The 22356-nt window shown below is 38.8% G+C and overlaps 1 protein-coding gene across 1 annotated transcript in view; it reads right to left on the bottom strand.

Moving 5' to 3' along the window:
- tet1 (tet methylcytosine dioxygenase 1) overlaps positions 1 to 22356 on the bottom strand; it is a gene marked incomplete at its 5' end in the record, with an annotated part of 54757 nt that overhangs the window by 15787 nt on the left and 16614 nt on the right. The window contains 2 exons of the mRNA XM_073873066.1: positions 344 to 446; positions 539 to 2489. Of these exons, the coding sequence (XP_073729167.1) occupies positions 344 to 446; positions 539 to 2489 (2054 nt within the window). The remainder of the gene's footprint in view (positions 1 to 343; positions 447 to 538; positions 2490 to 22356) is intronic.

Raw genomic sequence — 22356 nt, 5'->3', positions numbered from 1 at the left:
TACGTTATTACTATGAATGTAGGACTAATGCATCACCACAAGCTCAGCCTCCTATAGCTACTACAGTTCAGCAATAAACTCTCAACCTCTGTGGTAAGAATCACTCTGTGGGCCTCCCGAACCCAGTCATGGGCTTCCTGTTTCAACTTCAAGAGAGAGAGTGTACGAAAGTGTGTTTCTGCCAAAAAAACATGTGTGGTTGCTACCACATGTGCAGTATAGTCTAAATCTACCATGCATTTGAAATCGACATGCTTTTTCTGCAAAAATCAGCATTCTTTTTTCAAAACCATATGTGTGTTTGAAGCCTGTCTGTGTTACAGTTACAGTACGCAGTACAGACACAGAGACATATCTGCTCTCCATCATCTCTCTCACCGCCGCTACATTCGGTCCAGATCCGAGGTGCGTGTAGTACGGACCCTCCTCTTTTTCAATAACTTGCTCTGTGGAGACAAGTTGCAATTATAGACGAATGAAAAGAACAGCTATAAGTCATCCATATCAGTTTGTGGATTCAAATGATGATCTGACTAACCCACACAGTCGCAGGAAGGCATTTCTGTTAGTTGTTTAGATGGGGTGTTGAGAAGATTCTTGGTTGGTGTGTTTAAGTATTTCATTGGAGACTCCAAGAAGCTGTTGAGAGTATGCTTGGTGGGTGTTTGGTCTCCAGTGTGCTCCAAATTTACAGTGGGTGTGGACAACACTGTCACACCACCAGATTTTTCCACCCTGTAATACCCATTTTGATTTGTGCGCAAGTATTGATGATCAGGGTTAAAGCTATTTGCTTTATTGTATATCCCTGTGCTCTGCAGCGAGTCTTTACAGGGAACGCTGGGCGTGGTGTGCTGAGGCTGTCGATTAGCACCGTGATTTAGCACGTCGTAGGTTTTCGATACCTGAGAAATCATTTGTTGTTCACATTCATGCCTCTGCAGTTGACTAGCACCTAGATGGTTGTTCGCACGATTGTGTAAGAGTCCATTTGGCTGTGACACCACCAAGTCAGTTTGAGCTTCAAGTTCATATTTAAAGCCGTTCTGTTTAGCGGGGCTTAAGTGCTCTTTCTTTATAGAGTATAAGAGTTGCCTGTTTTCGTGTTGAGCCTCGGCTATATATTTTTTCAGATCTATTTGAGCTTGCGGAAGAAATGGACTCCTCTTGTGCTGAAACCTCATCTTTTGTTGCAAAATGGCTTTTTGAATGGTGGCCTTAAATGGGGTTTGTCTGTTGGGTGTTTTTCTGGGTAATGAAATCTTGCCATCAACCTCACCAGCTTTCTTCTTTGATACCCGAGGTTTTGATGGCGTCTTCCTTTGCTTTTTCAAGTGCTGTCCCAAAAAGTTCTGATTGTATTTCATGGGACTGTTTTCAGAGACTTGCATCTGCCTCGATTCGATGATGAATGCGAGTTGCACCAACTGGGCAGCAACTTCCTCTTCATCCCTTCTTCTCGAGATAGACGTTCCCTCACCATGCTTGTATTTCTTAAAAGTGCCTTCTAACCTGTCAGCTTTACAAAGTGCTTGGTCGTATCTTCGGTTCTCTGTGGTATATGATAGCTTTTCACATTCGGAGCTGGCCGCCAGAAGATCCATTACGGAAAGTTTTTTGGGGGTGGATGCACAGTGATGAGCGAAGTTGGCCTGTCTGTTCAATGTGCTGCGGATGACAGATGTCTGGTGCAATGATGAACTGATTACCGAGACTTTGTTGGAGAAACCATCTGAAGCCGATTTAGCCTCTTGAAGAGGTATGTGGTCACTTGAAGCATAGTGCGTAGAGCCCTGTCTCTGGTTTTCGGGTTCCAAGGGCACTGTTTGTGGGGTAGCTGCCAGTTGGGTCAAGGCCTCGATAACCATAGCCTGATCAGGGCTAATATTCCTATGTTGGACAAGAGATCGGACACTGACAACATTACCGTTTTGGGGAGGATCTTCTTGATTTAACTGGCACTGATAAGGTTCTTCTTTCGGCTCTAATTTTAGGGGTCCAAAAAACTTCTCCTTAAGACTTTCCCTATCCATACCAGAAGAGCAAACTACAGCTGCTAGTGTGGATAAAGCATCCTCATAGTTGACGCTAGTCTCTAAGTGCTTCGAGGACTGGTTATCAATCTCCACACACTGCTCCTCCAATTTGATCTTCTTCAGGGGAACCATCTTGTCTGTAGGCGTCTCCGGTCCGTGGGTTTTGTTAAACAAAGTCGTAGTTCTACGAGACATGGCTTGCGGGTCATTATGACGCACATGTTTCTCAGTGTTTGGTTTCATTTGTTCAGCACCATTTTTAGAGATGTTGTGAGCGGTCCAGGACTCCTTTACAGGAGGTGCCGGTTTTAAGCCATGCTGTAGAGACGTAGGAACGTCGGGTGGAACATTGTGTGTTAGGGATATGTAATGAGCCTCTTCCTCTGGTGCCACACTTGTCTCCTCCATCTGCTCTGAACCTGTGCCATTTACTGAGTAGCCGTCTGAGTCAACCTAGACGAGGAAAAGATATAGAGATGGTTCAGCATGTTTTGGCTGTGCTGTGTAGCAATGCAAACAGCAATTGGTCATGATAACATATGACAGCTGGTGTCACAGTAGTTACGTCAGGGAAATGGCAAGAACTTGGGGTGATTAAGCAAAACGTACAAACAAACACAAATAGTAATCTATATTCCTTGTGTTTTAGGTTGTTTTGAGTAACAAAAATACAAAAACTATGTATTGCATAACATGACTTAAGTTTAACATTTTTTATTGTTAAGCATATATATCCATTACCAGTATGAATTACCAGCTGCAGAAAATTTCCCCCAAAGTGCACGATTACTGTACAAATACATTACACGTCACATCATGTGTCTTTATGGGATCTTTGAAGGATGGGTGTAAACACACGCACAGACTCCAGAAAATCACAAGCAGGGTGAACAACCAAAACCAAACAATCCTGGGACAAATCCCAGACACATTAGTGTGATTCTCGCGAAATTAGACTTATGAGGTGTCATGAAACATTTTGATAAAAAAGTAAATGCAAAGTAAGAGTATCAAAATAAGAAGCATACAGTTACAACCTGTTTTCTTGTACTATTTTGCACATGATTTTGCACATTTGAGGGGAAAATTTTCATTACCGCAACGTGTCCATGACTAGATTTGGGTTCTTTGACATGGAAATATTTATAATTAAAAAATCTAAAAAATAAAAAGCTTCAGTGAATGTTATACTATAAACATTTACAGTAAAGAAACATGTGGTATTTGGTGATCATTGGTAAATGTAGAGACAATAATAAGCAATATAAATGTGTCCAAAAAAATTTTCTCATCCTCCGCAATAATTTTCAATCATTGTTTAAGCCCTGAAGAAACTAACATTTTCCACAAAAAAAAAAAATTTGTTGGAAGGGACATAATTGACTGTGACACTCAAGATGGCTACCAGGTAAGCAGTTCTTATTTTTTCTCTCCAGATAAAAGTTGAAATTTTGTTTGTCATAGTACCTAGACAACTTTTTAGTTCTCATTACCGTCCAAAACATGAGTTTGTAAATACATATATTTAATGTAATATCATGTTGCGGTAATGATCATTTTTATGATAATCTAAAAAATGTAAATAATTCTATAGGAAATATATTTTAAATCCTCTAAAAATAATGGCTATAGTAAGTTCAGACCTTAATCGTATATGTGCAAAAAAATTGGCTTCAATTTAAAAATCTGATGCTGGACACCTTCTAAGTCTGGATTTCGTGAGAATCACCCACTATCTGTGTATTTTCTGGAATCTGTGTGTAAAAGGGTTATAGAGTCTTGAAGTGTGTCTGGCTTCATATAATCCCCACTTCTCACCGTAACCTAAATACGTCCCATAAAAACAATTTTACTACTCGTGTAAAAGTGTGCATCCAAGATGCAATACTTGAGGGAGTTAGTCAGTTAATTTTGTGAGCTTCTGTGGTTTTAATGTTTTTGGCATTTATAGGCGACTTAAATAAGTTATTTCTGTGAAGTGTGTAAATAAATGCACCACCAAACAAAACAGTATTCGGGGTACTCAATGCATCACTTATGCCAAAACAGTGGTGATGCAACAGAGGGGGTTATAACAAGAGTGAGGCAATAACCTGGCAGCTGCTGCAACTGTTATTACTGGGGGAAAATAAAAGATAATGGTAATCGGCTCCTCTGATGATGTGAAACAAAGCATTGAATGCTTTGTCAAAGTGCTCTAGTTTTGGTCTCGGTGACTCGGTCTCAAACTACCTGCCTGGACTGAACAGTTTTATATGGCCCATGATTATAAGTGTTAATCATGGCCCACACATCAGTTTTACATTCTGCATTTTAAAATGGTCTTTAATGTTAATCCAGCTCTTATGAATTCTGTGCTAACATGCGCAGTAGTTGAAGCGACTTCAGGAAAAATAGGACTTTAGTCTTACATGACTGAAATAACACAAGCCACAGCCATGTTTAACACACCACTACATACAAATGTAAATATGCTTTAATAGACTAGCCTATGATATCATCAAACACTTGCCGTTTAACTGTTTAACTGGCGTGGGATGGAGAAAAGCACCTGGCTGGTGACCCTCCGGTGATTTAGATAATATGATTTGTTCTGTAATATTTCTTGCTTGGTTTCTTTCAGTAATGATTTCTGATTATGAGAGTATTAATATTAATAAAGCTTTTATTCAATAGAAACATGGCCAATGCAATAAAAACTTAATGAAAATTTGGCTCCAAAGACATGAAAGTTAAAAATACAAAATTCTTGTTTGACGTGCATTGCTTAAGTTGACATGGGAAGACAGAGCGCACACATTTTTTAACAAATGCTTCCCATTCTCACTAGACATCTGTAGACAGATGTTTAATAACAATTAATAAGGATGTTGACGGCTTACAGTAGTTTATTAGGAAATAAAAGGTTTCAAGCTAATTACTTGGACCTCATTCAGTACTGCAGAGCAATATAAAAACCTAACAGCAATGTAAAAAAGTGAAAGTGCTTCAAGAAGATTGCAAATCTTTCAAGTTCATTTTTTAAAACTAATATTCACTTTTTTTACTTGTAACAACTTAAACTTGTTTTTAAGGATAGCTGACAAAAACATGCATTTACCTTTTGTTTATTTATATATATATATATTTTTTGTAAAAAAAAGTGTATCAAGGAAGTAAACCAATCTGCTTAGACGTTAAGAACAACCGTACATTACAAACACAAGGTTCGGCAATAAGGATAGGCCGATGGCCCGGGATCAGCGGGACCAATGCTCAGGCCAGTTCACAGAACTGTCACTTGCTCGTTTGGGCCAGTGCGGCACTATCACAAAAGTTTATCATTTGCCCGCGTTGTTGAGACCTTGACAATTTCCAATAGACTTCTCGGCCATTGTTTGAGAAGTTTTGTGCGCGTGCGCATCCGAAGCGTGCGTACAGAAAGCCGCATATTAGGGCTTCATGGTACATTCACATGGGGCGAAAGCGTTAACGCGTCTCATTTACTTTTAATGGGTGACGTCATGCATTGCCGAACTGAATTGTGGATCCGTCAAAGTTGTGTGACTGCCATTTTCTCGCGGCAGAAGTGGAGCATTTCTTAACTTTTCAAGTGCCAAAGTGTGTCAGCCAATCAGATCACCTTATACAAATAACCTACTGTAGTGTGAGCCAGCCAATTACGTTTATGCGGCCACTGTGACTGGCTGTTGGTCACGCTTCAGACAAGCCTTCCGTCAAACGTTAACACTTTCGCCCCTTGTGAATGTACCATCAGACAACCGGTGAATACACATAAATGACTTAACACAAAGCGCATGTTTGCGTCAAACGTTCCGCCCAATTCACGTCATTCACATCACCTTCTCAAATTCACCTCTTTGCATTGACTTTGAATGTAATCTACTCAATCAAATTCACTTCTGGACAAACAACGGACAAAAAATCACTTCCTGTTTTTGACTGATTCACTTTTTTATTAAGGATTCATCTACTGTGTAATTATTAAATACAGTGAAGACTATGCATTACTGCTATACATTTGTTTACTATCGATTTCTGTAACTGAAAAGTACCATATTTTCAGGACTATAAGTCACACTTTTTTTCATAGTTTGGCTGGTCCTGCAACTTATAGTCAGGTGCGACTTGTAAGTATGAATTAGTTTAGACATATATGAACCAAAAGACATCATTACCGTCTACAGCCGCGAGAGTCCGCTATATGCTGCTCCTGTATTTATCTATTTCAATGGATTCAGTGATGTGGAATGACGAACCTGCGAACTTGATGTGCGTTGGCTTGTTCTGTTAATTTAGCCTATTCAGCCTTTCAGGTGTGTTCAGTATGCTATTGTGTATCGTGTAAATAATTGTTTGTATTACGTTAACGTACGGACACCTATCCAGCCTGCTGTTCTGTGTGCTATTGTTTAGTTGAATAACTTGCCTTTCTAGATTAAATGTCTGTTCTTCAGCTTGGATTTTATGAAATAATTTTCTAAATAAATGCGACGTATAGTCCACTGCGACTTATATATTTTTTCGTCTTCATGACGCATTTTTCCGACTCAGGTGCAGCAGGCAGGCATAAGATTTATAAAAACACACTTGAGAAGAAATGCGCAGCAACTCAAAAAGACTTGTTTCTAAGACCATAAGCCAATTTCGCGCTTGTGGAGGCGTGGAGCAGCATACACAGTTATTAACTTATGTGCGATCTACCGGCATTGCCTTTGCGATCAACGTATTGGACACCTGTACCTTAAATAAGAACATCAAATGCACACATAAACAACGTAATAAAACACAGGGCACCTGTTACTGCCTTCCGCCACGCATTCTCGTGCAAAAACCAATGTTGCAGGACCGTCAGGACATTTTATCATGGTTAATCGTGAAACCAGTAATCATCCCATTCGACGATTCAAGTGACTTATAGTCCGGAAAATACGGTATAAAATTGTTAGATCAATCTGAAAAAACTGATCAGCACTGTTTATTACATTTGTATGTTTGTTCTGTTTTATTTATTTGTGCTATTGCGTATAATAATTTTTTTTCTTCTTATTTTATTACTGACCGTTCACTGGTGTTAACAATATTAAAAATTAATATGATCTAGACTAGTAGTTTTTGGTGTCATAACCATTTTTATTAAGCAGTTACGTGGGTCAAAAACAACAATAATAACAATAAACCGGCCTTTTGTATTTTATTGCTTTATTTTTGCTGGGGCCAGTTCACTGGTGTTAATCCCCTATGTGGTTTTTTTAGCAGGGCAGGTAAAAATCTAATAATTTTTTTTATAATGCACTAAATCATAAAAACACACAATGTCATTTTATTCGAAAACACCTATTGTTTATTCTTAAACGTTAAACGTTCATCGTCTCACAGCAGTGCCTCTGCGTCTTTGTTCCCGATTTGTTGTGTCTGAAGCCTTAAAAACTCACACTTGACTTTTCTCCTTTTTATTGTCGTAGCACAGAAACACACATGCCTAGCAACAGCGTGCGTAGTGCCAGAATCCAAAGAAGCCTCCCTTAGGAAACGTTACTAAGGAAAAGTTAGAACAGAAGGGAGCATCAAACCCTAAAGAGAGGGAAGGGCGGAGAGATCTGACACCCTGTGTATCTCACTGAAGAACGTACACACCATGCTCTCATTCAGAAAGACAAAGTACTGCTTCACTCTATGAGACAATGACACAGATGGAAGCAATATCACACTGTGTTCCTGTAGCTCCATCGGCCGAGTGCACCGATAGCAATGGCAAGGTCGTGGGTTTGATTTACAAGCGAATGATATGTTTAAGCTGAAGGTCCCTTTGGATATAAACAATGCTGTATGTAATTATATAGTATGTTAATAGGTTACAATGTAAAAGATACAAAAAAGTTAACCATCTTTCTAAAATGTCAAAACATTTCCCTCATACTGTAAGTGCAACTTTATGTGGAGTTGCTCGGTTACCGAGTCTGGTGAGACTCCCTTAACCCCCTCTGAACACATCAAAGAGAGTAGTTTGCGTGCAGTTTCACGCGAATACTAAAAAAGCACGTTTCCTTCCTGGTGTGTGTGTATTTCTGTGAAGTTGTGAGTTTTCTTCATTCATACACTGCCGCTTTCGCTTTCCTGTTTCGGAAGCTCACAAAAGTAAAAAAAAATACTCGAGAGAGCACAGGTGAATACACACTTGCAGCTGCTCCTTAGCCAACCTAAACTCTCATAAACACTGATTTCTGAAACCTTGCATCCAAAAAAACCCTGTAAGGCATAAAACGTTCAAGAATAACAATAAAACCGAAATAGAAACAGGTAAAAACTTTTTAGAGAAAAGGCTTAAAAGCTCTTTCTTTATCTCCCTTGGTTTGTCAAGAACCAAAACATTACTCAAGACTCATGCAGCAATGGCAAACAAGCACACAAAGCTATCGGCAAACACACAGTCATAACAATCTATTTTAAGCGTCTGCCTAACACAACAGCCATTAAAACCCAGTCAGTACCTTCTCATTTCTCAGAGGCAGACCCTCAATTTTGGGCAGCATAATCCTAAAAGGTGGCCATCTTGCCTCCCTCAGCTTCAGAAGAATAAGTGGCTGTAGTGGCAGATGCAGCACGAGCAGTCCAGGTTTGCATGTTCAGAGGAGAGAGACTTCAGACCGTTGCTGCCGCAGACAACCAACGCATGCCTCTCGCAGACGCAGACAGCGCCCCGTCAGCCAATCGCGTAGGGACTCTAGCGGCTTGTAAATGCATCAGCCATGCCTAGACCCTCCTAAACAAAGGATCCCCTATGTGGTTTCTTACTCTACAAGTACGCACGAGGGAGAGAGTCAAACTGCGGTGTGGACACTCACGACACCGGACTGGAGTTCAAAGCTGAATGAGGACAAAGCTTAGGAAAAATCTCTGCTGGCAAACTTGCTTGAAACAGACTGAATATATAAAAGAAGTCTAGCCAGAGACATCTGTAGTTTCGGAAATAGGAAGTATTTTGATCCTATTATATTAATAACATACATTGTGCATTACCAATGTTATCCCCATGACAACCCATGAGAAATGGTATTCCTCTGAGGTTGCTCATTCATAACTCAGGAAGCTTTTAGTTTTATTTCAAGGATCATATTTTAAGTATTTTTTGTATCCAAAGGTTCCACGTGTATTTCTTAAGAATAAATAAAAATAATAAAAATAAGTAATTAGTTTGTTTTGGCATAAACTTAATACTTAAAATGCTTTTGTCAAATAACACAGTTGTGACCTCTTGTATGTTATTTTTTACATTATTAAGGTATTTTACTGACACACGGTTCCATTTAATCAAAAAAAGCAACTACAGAAATCTCATTTGTGATGTTTCTTCTACACTAAAACACTGAAATACAGCAAATGACATGATGACTGTATCAAATATAGAAACTCGTGCACAAAAATAAAAAAGCCAAACCCATCATGATGCAATGCAATTTTGAAAAGGCATTCAGATCACAACCCAAAGAGCAAAGCCGAACAGCAAGGGTTATGACTAAGCGTACTGCCACACAGCTGTTTTGCTACTAGACGTCACACCGCGTCACGTTTATTTTTTTTACAGAGAGGACATCAGACACCTCAGGGTACGTCGTGCGCTCCCTCGTTCTCTCTTCATGGAGATTGGTGTTTAAAGTAAATGTGACAGCGCAGTCGCAGACTCTCAGCGCTGCACTGCAGCTGAAGCAAACTGTGGTGTTGAGCCCAGTCTGCCTGCACACACCGTCATCTACAGACAAACATATGGGAGAGGAGGTCATATGAGGACAAGGGAACCCGACAGCTACTTTTAGCTCTAACTATTCAATACGGACTCCACACTGGCTCATGCAGATTAACTACATTTCCTTTCCAACATACTGTGAATCTTTTTGCTGTGAATGTCACAAAATTATGAGCGCAACACTTTTGTTTATACCCCCATTTTTTATGAGCTGAACTAAAGATCTAAGAATTTTTCTATGTACACAAAAGGTGTATTTCTCTCAAATATTATTCACAAATCTGTGTAAATCTGTGTTAGTGAGCACTGTCTACCTTTGAGATTTCGCACAAATGTACCCAAGTAACAAGTCAATCTTGTCAGTGTATAATGCACAAAATATTTTTTAAAATATGTACTAATACAAATGACATAATATAGCTGCAAGCAGCAATACCGGGGTCAAGTAGAAAAGGGCACAAAAGGATGTAAAATTTAGATTGGATAAGCAGATTGAAGAACCTAGGTAAACCTAGTAATTTTAGATGAAAAAACAAAAAAGTTATCAACAAAAATAATCTAAGTTCTTGTCTACTGCAGGACATGTGAGTAGTGTTTGCAGTGGCACATAATGTTACAACAAGTTTAATTAGTCAAAAGAGACCATCCCCGTGTCTCTACGATGTTCTGGTGCAGAGATATAGCTTTTGCAAAAACGGTTGATAAGGTATTCTCAATGGTTGCTAGGGAGTGAATTGGCAACCACCAGTGATTATAGTCAAAGCCATGAAAGGAATAATCCATGATGACTCATGGTTTTAGATGTGTTGTTGCAGTAGTTTTAGGCAAAAATACCATATTCTATCTCAAAACCAGTAGGTGGCGCAATGACAAAATTGTGCATGCAACATCAGGTCATGATTGTGTTACATCTAGCTAGTTTTATGACTATACACTTTAGTTTAGTTAAGAAACAGTTGTATGACCATAGGGCTGGCCTGTTATCAAAGGTTTTGTTCAATTATAAGGCCATCTAGTGGTGAAAGCATAAACATCAGAATGTGCTCATACATCAGCGTATCAAATCTGGTGAAAAAATCTCTTTTCGTTACAAACTTACAGCCATTTATGTGTAAAAACACAAAATGTGAAGGTAATTTTTCGTTTTTTGCAATTTTCAGCCATTTCTGATGAAAATTTTAATATAACGCCAATAGAACTTTTTGTTCAGAAGGTAATGTAATGTTTTTCCTATGGTGTTTTCGAGTCAATCGGAATAACGCTCGCAGAGATATTCGCGCATGTTTTTTAAGTGCTGTTTTGCTGTGCAGGGCTAACCGTAAGGCGAAATCTGGCATGTTTGGTATCGTTGGACTCGGCGACTACTCAGGACTCCTAAAAATCAAGTCCCGTCAAAATACGTTGATCACAGCCAAAGTTATAGGTGTATAAATCATTTGTCTGGCCACTAGGTGGCGCTGCAACGAAACTGTGCATGCACCCTCAGTTCCTGACTGGCATCCCAAGTACCAAGTGTCGTGTCAATTGACGAAGATACAGCCTAAAATCTGTTTTTTTTGCGCTCTACGTAAAATTCGTTAAGATGGTATACGACAGTGGATTGCTGTATCGAAATTCTTTTGATAACTTTTTGCCATGAGTGTCTCAAGATGATACATACAAATTTTCGTGGCAATCGGACAAAAGCTCTAGGACGAGTTCGAAAAAGTAGGTTTTTTGAATAATTCAAAATGGCGGAAAATTTTTCATGACATAAAATGACGTCATAGGGTCCGAATCGTCTTGAGCCAAGGAATCAGAGGAAGCAAGAATTTTGTTTCTAGGCCTTACAGATCAGAAGTTATAAGCAAAAACATAAGTGCAACTTTGGACTGTTGGTGGCGCTAGCAAATTAGACATAAGCCGTTTCTCAATACCAAGTACGCCAAACTCGGACTTGTGTCCTTCGTAGTTCGAACTTGCAAGTTCAGACTCGGAAGAACGAACTCCTGACGCGAAATGCATTCTGGGAAACTTCGCTCTCATAAGTCCACACAAGTCTCCTCTGATGCATCCTCGATAAAATAGGCGGATCAAGAACACATCCGGGGATTTTATGTGAACTTGGGCTTGATGCGAACTTTGAATTGGAATAGTACTTGGGCCGCGACTGATGACGTTTCACAAGTCCACAAGAACGCAAGTACAGACAAGAACGCATATTGAGAAACGGCTATAGAGTGGAGACACATTGGAGTGACGTACGGTTCTATGGGCTGCCATAGACCGCAATGAAACAGGAAGCGGAAGAATAATAATTCTGGGCTTGACCCCTAATTAATATATGAAGAGTTCAAATGCAAAAGCCAAAACAGCAGATACGGCACCTCCGTCAAAAATTAGATAATGATATTGACCGAATGCTCTCGGCACATATGATATGCGTTCAGCAAATACTTTTGCTTCAAATTTATGGTGTAATATTTGTGCCTCAATCCCGAGCGAACAATTCCAAGTTCTGAGCACAGAGAACTATATTTTGCAAGCACATTACATTATATTTTGAACAGAAATTAACAAATCGCAAAAAAAATTCGTTTGAGCAAATAAAAAACGATTCCGTGCTCAATAAATGTATATGCTTGTTTGCTATTATCCATATATTTACGTGCAGAAATAATCCGTGCTCTCTCACAAACCTCTCTCTCTCTCTCTCTCTCTCTCTCTCTCTCTCGCAACCTCTTCTGTGCGCGCTCAACTCGATGCACACGCTCGCTCAACTTACAACAGCGTAACAAGTGTGCCACAAAATCAACCAATCAGAAAACTAAAGGTAAATTTTGATTGGCTGTTGGTCTCCAACCAAATCGCTAGTATAACCTATCTACAGCATCCCGGAAGCTTACTGAAACAAATCAAAAAAAAAACTGACTACAGCACTAATGGATTAAAACACATTTTGGTAAGTTTTTTTTATTATTAACTTAAAAGTGCCTTGATAGTTTTGTGTATTATAATGCTGTTGTGTTGTTTAACTTACAATATTATATTGTGACTAAAGTTAGCTTGACTTATCCTTTTCAAAGCACAGCTGCAGACAATGCCATCAGAACAGCAACCCTTAAATGTCCCACCACAGCCACATTTGAGTAGTTTGTAATATTTTGGTTAATTACTGTGATTATTACCTTTATTTTGTTTGTCTGCATTCTTAGCGTGCAAACTACATTTCGTTGCTTACGTTAACTAATTTATATAAAAAAGCAGTAGGCTAACTCCCAGGATAACTTTATTTAGCAAACTAAGCGAACAATAAAGGCTTAACTTTGTTCTTCATAATGATTTAAACGTTATTTAAACTTATAACGTTACCTTGAATGCACATTGCTGCCAGAAATTTCAGATGTTAAATTGAAATTGGTCTTCTTGAGGCTTAGGGAGGATGTATTAGAGTTGCAATCAACATACAAAGTACATGTATTCCATTACAGGAGCAAGAACAGATATGTTAATAGTTACATTAAGTAACATTTTACATTATTAGCAGAATTAAAATAGTAATTCATTTAAAAAAAAAAAAATTAGTTAACGTAAGCAACGAAATGTAGTTTGCACGCTAAGAATGCAGACAAACAAAATAAAGGTAATAAACACAGTAACTATAACCAAAATATTACAAACTACTCAAATGTGGCTTTGGTGAGACATTTAGGGGTTGCTGTTCTGATGACATTGTCTGCAGCTGTGCTTTGAAAAGGATAAGTTAAGCTAACTTTAGTCACAATATAATATTGTAAGTTAAACAACACAACAGCATTATAATACACAAAACTATCAAGGCACTTTTAAGTTAATAATAAAAAACTTACCAAAATGTGTTTTAATCCATTAGTGCTGTAGTCAGTTATTTTTTTAGATTTGTTTCAGTAAGCTTTCGGGATGCTGTAGATAGTTCTACCGGACAGGCTTTGTGGCCAGTTGCATAAACATAGCCGTGACTTTAAGACTGCGTCTTAAGAATGATTCTGACTAACTAGCAATTATTTAGGGCTAATCAGTCTTATTATTTGGATTTAAATTAGACCAATCTACCTTTCTATGGAACATACTTAAAACAGTTATGATCAGTCTTGAAGAAAAAAATTAATGACTAACTTTTAAGACTAGTCCTAAAGGTTTATGCAACTGGCCATTGGTTATACTAGCGACTTGGCCGCAGACCAACAGCCAATCAAAATTTACCTTTAATTTCCTGATTGGTTGATTTTGTGGCACACTCGTAACGCTGTTGTAAGTTGAGCGAGCGTGTGCATCGAGTTGAGCGCGCACAGAAGAGGTTGAGAGAGAGAGAGAGAGAGAGAGGTTTGTGAGAGAGCACGGGTCACCACCGCACGCAAATACATGGACAACAGCAAACAAGCAAACACATTCACTAAACACGGAATCGTCTTCCATCCGCTCAAACAACATTTTCTTTTGCGACTGCCAATTTCCGTTCAAAATACACTGCAATGTGCCTGCAAAATACAGTTCTCTGTGCTCAAAACTTACAATTGCTCGCTCAGGATTGAGGCACAAATATTACGCCATACAAATTTGCCTAATGCTGGCTTCAGTTCATTCAGAAATACCAGTTGGCAGAATCCATTAAACTCCATGAGAATTTTTCAGCGAATTCCTTAAAGTGGACAGATGAAAAATTGAATGAACAACGGTGCACAAGCATCCCAATGTAAATGCTTTTACCTAGTTAAAGGAAGTTTATCAAATATATTTTTGAGCCTTTTACCTTTATTCAGAAGCACGGGTGTCACGATTTTGATTTTAAATCAAAATCGATCAAAATTAAGTCACAACCTCGAACTTAGAATTAAAAAATGGGATAGTCAATGCGGCCATGCCCCCATGTCACGTCCGGTCGCCTTGCCAAGCGGGAAAAAAACACACGTGTTGAGTGCTGCAGGTCAACCTCCTCTAACTTAGCTAGCTACAGCTAGTCAAAATATAGCATGGCAGAAGCAGCAGACACCACATGAGCTGCTTTTTACATGGGAAACAAAAAAAACAGCACACGCCTCCCGCCTTCAGCTGAACTTCTCTAAACTGAGATCTGTTTAAGTTTCGCAACAACTTATTTCAGTTGCTTAAGAGTTATAAAAACAGCATTTAAACATTACTTATTGGGGTATAGTCTCACAATCTCGTCCGACGGTAATAAAAGCACATTTTTAAGATTGACAGGATTAGGGATGCTCATATCAGTTAATTTTCCCGACCGACAACCGTAGCTTCTAAACCGAACATTAACCGTTAACTTATAAGATTTTAATATGAAATTGTCATTGAGTAAAAATACAGTTGACGGTTGTCTGTGAACTAGTAAAAACAAAAGATTTAATTTGAACGTGCAAACAGCAGCGACAGATCAACAACAGAACCAGGATTTATACATTATCAGATATTCACGCAACATTACCTTATTAAAAAGCACGCGATCGGTCCAGTGGATTAATATCCAAAGGGCAGATTGTCTCCGTTTCATCTACCACAGTGGTCATTTCTAAAGCAGGACGCTTTTCAGAAAGTTTTGGTTTTGCGTCGTCTTTCTCTGTTTGTGAAAAAAGAGCTAGATGTTTATGGTTAGGGTCAGAGGCCATCAGCGAACGTCTGTCCAGATGTGCGCGAGACGGACCGCGTCATCTTGCGCGGACACGCGCACGTCTCCGTTCAGCTTCCAAACATGCATACAAATGCTTTCTCATACAAATGATTACTTTATCAGACCGTCAGGGCAGCAATCATTTGTGTCATTTACAGGACATTCACAAATTAAAGATAGAAAAGTGGCGAAATGTCTGTCGGCTCATGACGACACGCACCATATTAACAAATATTTTTTTATTTTAACTGATATGTTAATCGGTCATAAATTCTTACCTTCGGTTAACGGTTAAACGGTCAATGTGAACATCCCTAGACAGGATTGTTCATCTGACAGGAAGTTTTGTTTTATCAGTTATGTGCGTGTACCATATTTTTCTACTGGCAGCACGACTTACATGGCAGGGCATCTCCAGGTTCAAGGTCAGATATTGTATTTTATAAAAGTCTAGTCTAAAAATGGCATAGCATTTTTTTGTGCTTTAACTTAGGATCGAAAATGCAATCGAATCGACACCCCTATTCAGAAAGGACAGTAAAGGGCTCATTATAGTTGTGCGTACATCCTACGGCGTAGCCATGATGGCATTTCATATATACTCCTGCGTCGTCGTCCCCGTCGACATGCAGACGCACATGCAGACTGCTGGTAGGCTCGAGTCTGTCCCAAAATACGACTACAGTGCATCCTCCTGGACTCGCGTCAAGGGTCCCTAAAGTCTGCACTACATGATGTCATCAAAGTGTGGACTCTGGGAAGTCCACAAGTCCAGATTTTGCCATTTGGGAGCCGTTACAATTTTGGCGACGTGCACGTCAGGCTACACAGAGCTACGCACAGGCTATGGTCACCCGTGGTTACGAGTGATCCAAAAATATTTTTAAAGGGGACAGAGAATGAAAAACCATTTTACCTTGTCTTTGTTGAATAATGGTAGTCTACCCACATTCACAAACATATAAAAAGTGCTAAACATGCTAAACATCTCAGTCTCATAGTAATTCCTCTTTTAGAAATGTCAGCCAGAAAACAGCCCATTCTGAAAAACTGATGCTTGTGACATCACAGGCATCTAACTGCCCCTCCACTTTAAAATAATTGGTTACATTTTTTGAGTGGCAGCAAAGTCAGCCAATCAGTAATGAGATTGCAAGTTAAGCCAGTAGGGGGAGCCAAATAGGTCTAAAACCACTTGTTTAAAATCCCCCACCCTAATAGAGCTATCTGAGAGAGGTTTTTAGGAAGCTTCTAAGGCATTACAGACCCAAACAAAAAATTTTTTGTCTACATGTCACATCACAGAACAAGGATAAATACTCCGTTCAATCATTCTATGTCACCTTTAATGATATTCGGGTCGCGGTTGGCCGAGTCGTTTGAAATAAAGATGCCAATTAACTATTTTAAACAACTACTACTTTTAAAAAATGTGGGCGAGGGAGCGGGTCGGGTACAATATATATATTTGTTTTATGGTGCTACTATTTATTTGTTTGTTTTATGGTGCTACTCAGCTGTATTTTTTAAGTTATAAAGGTTTAAATCAAAACAAACCAACTGCAGTTGCATTGAAATTAATTGGAATGCACAGCCAAAAAACGAGATTTCTGAACAATTAAAAAAACAGTGGTTATCTTGTTTTGCAACGAAACTCTTCATATATATGTGAGTTGCGGGCGGGTTAGTTGAACACGTCGGTCGGGTGCTAGTTGTTTATACATTGACCCGCGCATAACTGGTAGATACATTTGTTTTGGTTTCAAACACCCATACAAAAATTTTAAATAAACCTACCATGAATTTTTTTTGTGACAACTAGCCCCTGCCTCGACTAGATTAGTGTTAGATCATAAATACTGAGGGATTCAGAATGCGCTGGAATATGAAAAGTATTACAGAAACCATTGTGCTCTGTGCACACATCTTGCTTAAATTAAGTATTGAAGACAGTTAGTATATTGTTTTTTTTTTTTTTGGAAAATACAGGATCCTGTGTCTGTCATGAGTCAATATGAGCCACATTGTTTGAGTAGGACAAGGTGGTCAGACAGGTTTATGTTTTGACTTAATGACCGTTAAATGCTAAACTGGTCCATCTGGATTACTTAGTTTACTTGGTTTCCATGAATGTGGTCAATTGCTGTTTACCAGTTTATAAATCTTCATATATCCACTATACTTTACCTACTTTATACATGAAAATAAAGTTTTTATAATAAATAAATAAATAAATATTTGGATTATGCCAAGTTGAAAGTGAGGCTGTATCATCCACATGGGTCTAAACTAAGACATTTCATCTAATCCTTCTAATTAATAAAACTTTCCTCCAAAGCATAAGTTAACCCACATAATAGACTGACCATCTCTGTGAGCATAAATCAGCCATCCATAATCAGCCTGCCTGCTGTTTTCTCTGATGGCACAGTATTGTTGCAGTGTTTTGTGTGATAACATGTGAGAGAGCTGATGGAAATCGGTTGGAGTCGTGCAGTGAGTCAGCCACCCCGAGACAGCCTGCTTCACGCTTACATACACGGACAATAAAGTTGAGGTATTCAATTTAAAAGCGAATAAAGAGGCTAAATCTGGTTAATATTCTGAAGCCAGCTGTATACGTGCTGGAATAATGACTGGTATTTTCAACTGACTAATAAAAACGTCAATCCTAGCATGCTTCGATTCTTTCGTTTGGCTCGTCCTACTACAAAAATCTTTCCAGTATTGTTTTCCAATCTTTTATTTACACAAATGTAAACTTAAAGACAGTTCTCAGATTTTCCAGTGCCTCCCAAAACTCATCCCTCCTTTGTGTTCTCTTGCATGTACTCGATTGCCAATTGCTGAAACATGTCCATATGGTGAGCCTTAAAAAAGCTACCCAGCCCTCATTACTCACAAGCAGCCCAGGCATAAATCACTCTTCTCCTAAAGTTCTGGCAAGCGCAGCCCCAACACCAATGCAATGTGTAGAGGTGTCACCTGGTGATCAATGGCTCGTACCCAAACAACACCGGCAATGAATAAGCACGTAGAGCAAATGAAGGAGACTCCACCTCCATCCATTTGAATCTTTCAGACCCTTTATCACTGCAACTAGAGAAATAAATGTGTGGGGGTGATATAGGGTCATCTTCAAACTGTTTTACCTGTGTTAAAACGTATCATATGTCTTTTTTCACGGACAAGCAAATTTGGGAATAAAATGTGATGGTGTGGAATTTTTTAAAATATTTTGTGTGATGGATATCATATGTTTTCTCCAAAAAGTAAAAATTAAGTATTAATGATGAGAGATGTGCTCCACTATCTATGACAACCAAACATTGTTAATTTGGGGGAAAATCTCTCAATAAAAATTCTTTAAAATGCTTACGGTGCATTCACATGGGGCGTAACCGTTAACGCTTCCCATTCACTTTTAATGGGTGACGTCATGAGCTGACAAACTGAATTGTGGATCCGTCGGCACCGCGTCGGTGCCGTTGCTCACAGCAGAAGTTGAACATTTCTCAACTTTTCAAAGGGCAACGAGTGCGTCAGCCAATCATATCGCCTTATGCAAATAACCTAGGCAGAGCCAGCCAATTACTTTTCTGGAAGACCGGAGCATGTGTTGCGGCCACCGTGATTGGCCGTTGGCCACGCTTCAGACAAGCCTTCTGTCAAGCGTTAACGCTTACGCCCCGTGTGAATGCACCGTTAGTGTTGGGATAATCACAGTGGGGACATGGTTGCAGAATGATGACTATTTCATGCGTTCTGACTTATTAAGTCTGTTTAAGAGTTGGATTCTTCATGCTAAACGTAGGCAAAGGGCCAAAAAGCAGATGGACATATAACGGAGTATTTCCGTGTCGAATGCACTCGCCGGGGTTCGTACAAGTTTCTGTACAAACAAGTTTTTTCCAACACCAAATATTAATATGTAACAATCTTACTTTATTTCTTTTATTCAATTTTAGTGCAGGAAGTACAGTAAAAGTCCTTATATGGGCACTGGTATAGCGCACGCACACACAAACTAAGAGCTGCTACGAAATCAACGTCACCAAAGAAGTTTGTTGTTGTTGTAACAATGTATCATGTAAACGGCACGATATATCACAATAGGATTCATTTTATATCATGACAACCATATGTATCAGAGTAGAGTTTTCTTATAATAAAGTTTTTGTTACTAAATAGCATAGAATTTTCATAATTGTCACAAAAAACTTACAAGCATAAAAAAAACTCAAGCTCACTGAAGATGATGAAATATGATGAAAAAAAGGAAATGATGAAATAAGAATAATAAATAATAATGTATATAAAAATCTCTCATTAAAGCTAGAAATGTGATTTAGTCAAGATCAGTGAGAAATTTTCTCTTAAAGGTACAAAGCCCAAGGTAAACGATGACGCGAGTTATCGTCTCTAAGGTAAATCTCTTTTCTTGGACTACAACAAACACACGGATTGTCTGCAACAGTTTACTTCCTGGGATTGGTGATGTAGACAAGACCGACATTATAAGAATTCCTCCCACTTTAGACTCTAACCCTACAGTCACATTAGCTACAAAAGTGAACGACACCGAGCGACATGCACACGCTTGATGGGCGTTCCTTGGCTAGTTTCTAAAAGCGGTATCAAAAGTCACTTTAGAGGTATTGTTAAGTTACAAAAACTGTGTTTTTGGATTTAAAAGTATGTATTTCTCGATAAAAGTAACAAAATATATGAGATAAAATGCCAAACTTATTAGATATATACATAAATACGCATTTTCCACCATCTTGAATTATTTTCTTAGACTCGACCACAGACCTACATCACGCTGCTCCTTCACTCCGATTGGCAGTCGCTTTGTCGCATCGCTCAGCATTTGCATATAATAGCCTGCTTGTCTATTTTGGCACCGCCTTGCTCGCGCAGCAGCGAGCTCGTCGCTTGTCGCTGGCAAACGGCCACTTCCATTGAAAATGAATGGTAGCCTGTCGCTCTGTCTCTGTCTCTTGTAGCTAATGTGACTGGGGGGTAAGCCTGTAAGTTAACTCCTGTTAGCATTGCATTGTGACCTAATCTTTCAAAAAATGGTAAGGAGCCTCACATTTCCTGCTGACGTCAGAGGTATTCAGGCCAATCACAACGTACAGATTAGCTGGCCAATCAGGGACACAGAGCTTTTCAGATCGATGAGTTTTGTACAAAATTTATGCGTTTGAGGAAGGCAGGATATCTGGAGCTACAAAAATGTAGTGTTTTTAACCACAAACCATGCAAACACATTGTATTATACTAAATAAAAAAGTTTTTGCACTTTATAACCTAAATGGTAGTGTTTATGAGGATACTTGCAAAGATGAGAATTTTGACGCATATGTGTTACAGCCCAGTCACACGAAATTATGTATCTGTAATTACGTAATTTTTTAAATTCTTTTTCGTGATACTGTCACGAATTTCCTCGGTTTTCCGTGATACTGACACGAATTTCCCCGTTTTTTTTGTGATCGTATCACGAATTTCTGTTTATGTGTCATTGTCACGTTTTGGTTACTCAAATGTTTTGTCCTATTTTCTTACCATTGTCGCTTCGGTGTTAGATTTACATAAAATTACATCCTTACCCAAACCCAACTCTAACGCCAGGCGACAATGTTTTAAAATTTTGAAAATATAAAAAATAAATCAGAAAAAATGGTATAAACCAATACTTAAAGTGACATCCTAATGCAAACACCAAATCTAACCCTAAACCGAAGCGAAAATGGTTTGAAAATAGGAAAAAGCAGTTCAGTAACCAATGTAACACAGTCTCACCCCATGTCGTCAATATTTGACGACACTTGACCATTCGTCAATATGTGACGCGGAGGGTATACCTTTCGCGTCATTTTTTGACGAACTGGGGACTTCAATACTATTACGTCCGTTGCATTCTCTTCTCCTATTTTCTTACCATTTTCGCGTCGGTTTAGGGTTAGATTACGCAAAATTAAACAGTGTACGCGAAATTAAACAGTGTACGCGAAATTAAACAGTTGTCACCTGGCGTTGGGGTTAGAAACAGTTGTCACCTGGCGTTGGGGTTAGAGTTAGGTTTGGGTAGGGATGTGATTATGTAAATCTAACCCTAAACCGACGCGAAAATGGTAAGAAAATAGGAGAAGAGAATGCAACGGACGTAATAGTATTGAAGTCCCCAGTTCGTCAAAAAATGACGCGAAAGGTATACCCTCCGCGTCACATATTGACGAATGGTCAAGTGTCGTCAAATATTGACAACATGGGGTGAGACTGGGTTGACCAATACGTGACGAAGACACATAAACAGAAATTCGTGATATGATCACGAAAAAGAAATTAAAAAATTACGTGACTATAGGTACATAATTTTGTGAGACTGGGTAGGTATTTTTGGACAACAAAGCGGCAAAAATGCTCAAGAGCTTAATGAGCACCTTTATCATATACTTACCCTTATGGCTTCCAAACCCTCTATGATTCTTTCTTTGTTGTTGTGTTGTTTTGTATTTGCTGGTTTCATTGGGAGCAGATTGTGACCACCTCTTTAAGTTTCAAAAAGATGCAAAATCATTATTAAATAACTCCATGTGACTCATGTTGTATATAAAAAAAGTAAATGTCCTAAAACTATGTTATGTAAAGGATAGTTCAGGTAAGGAAAATTCACATAGCAGATCAAAACTTTTATCAAATGAATTGTGTTTTGGTTAGTTTTTTATGCAAACCTTTTAATATGCCTTCAGGACACTTAAAAGGTGGCATGATTCACATTGAGTTGTTTTATAACATATTCATAACATACATATTCTTTAAAGCCTGGAGAGGTGATCACAACCCTTCCCAAATGAAACCAGTACACACAAACACTTTTTAAATAATCTACACTTTATTTCAAAGAGCAAAGAAAGTCATTTGGGGGT

Source organism: Misgurnus anguillicaudatus, chromosome 11 (genome assembly GCF_027580225.2).
Source record: "Misgurnus anguillicaudatus chromosome 11, ASM2758022v2, whole genome shotgun sequence".
In the NCBI taxonomy this organism is placed as follows: domain Eukaryota; kingdom Metazoa; phylum Chordata; class Actinopteri; order Cypriniformes; family Cobitidae; genus Misgurnus; species Misgurnus anguillicaudatus.
Note: the sequence above shows the minus strand (reverse complement) of the source record. Positions and strands in the feature narration are given on the sequence as shown.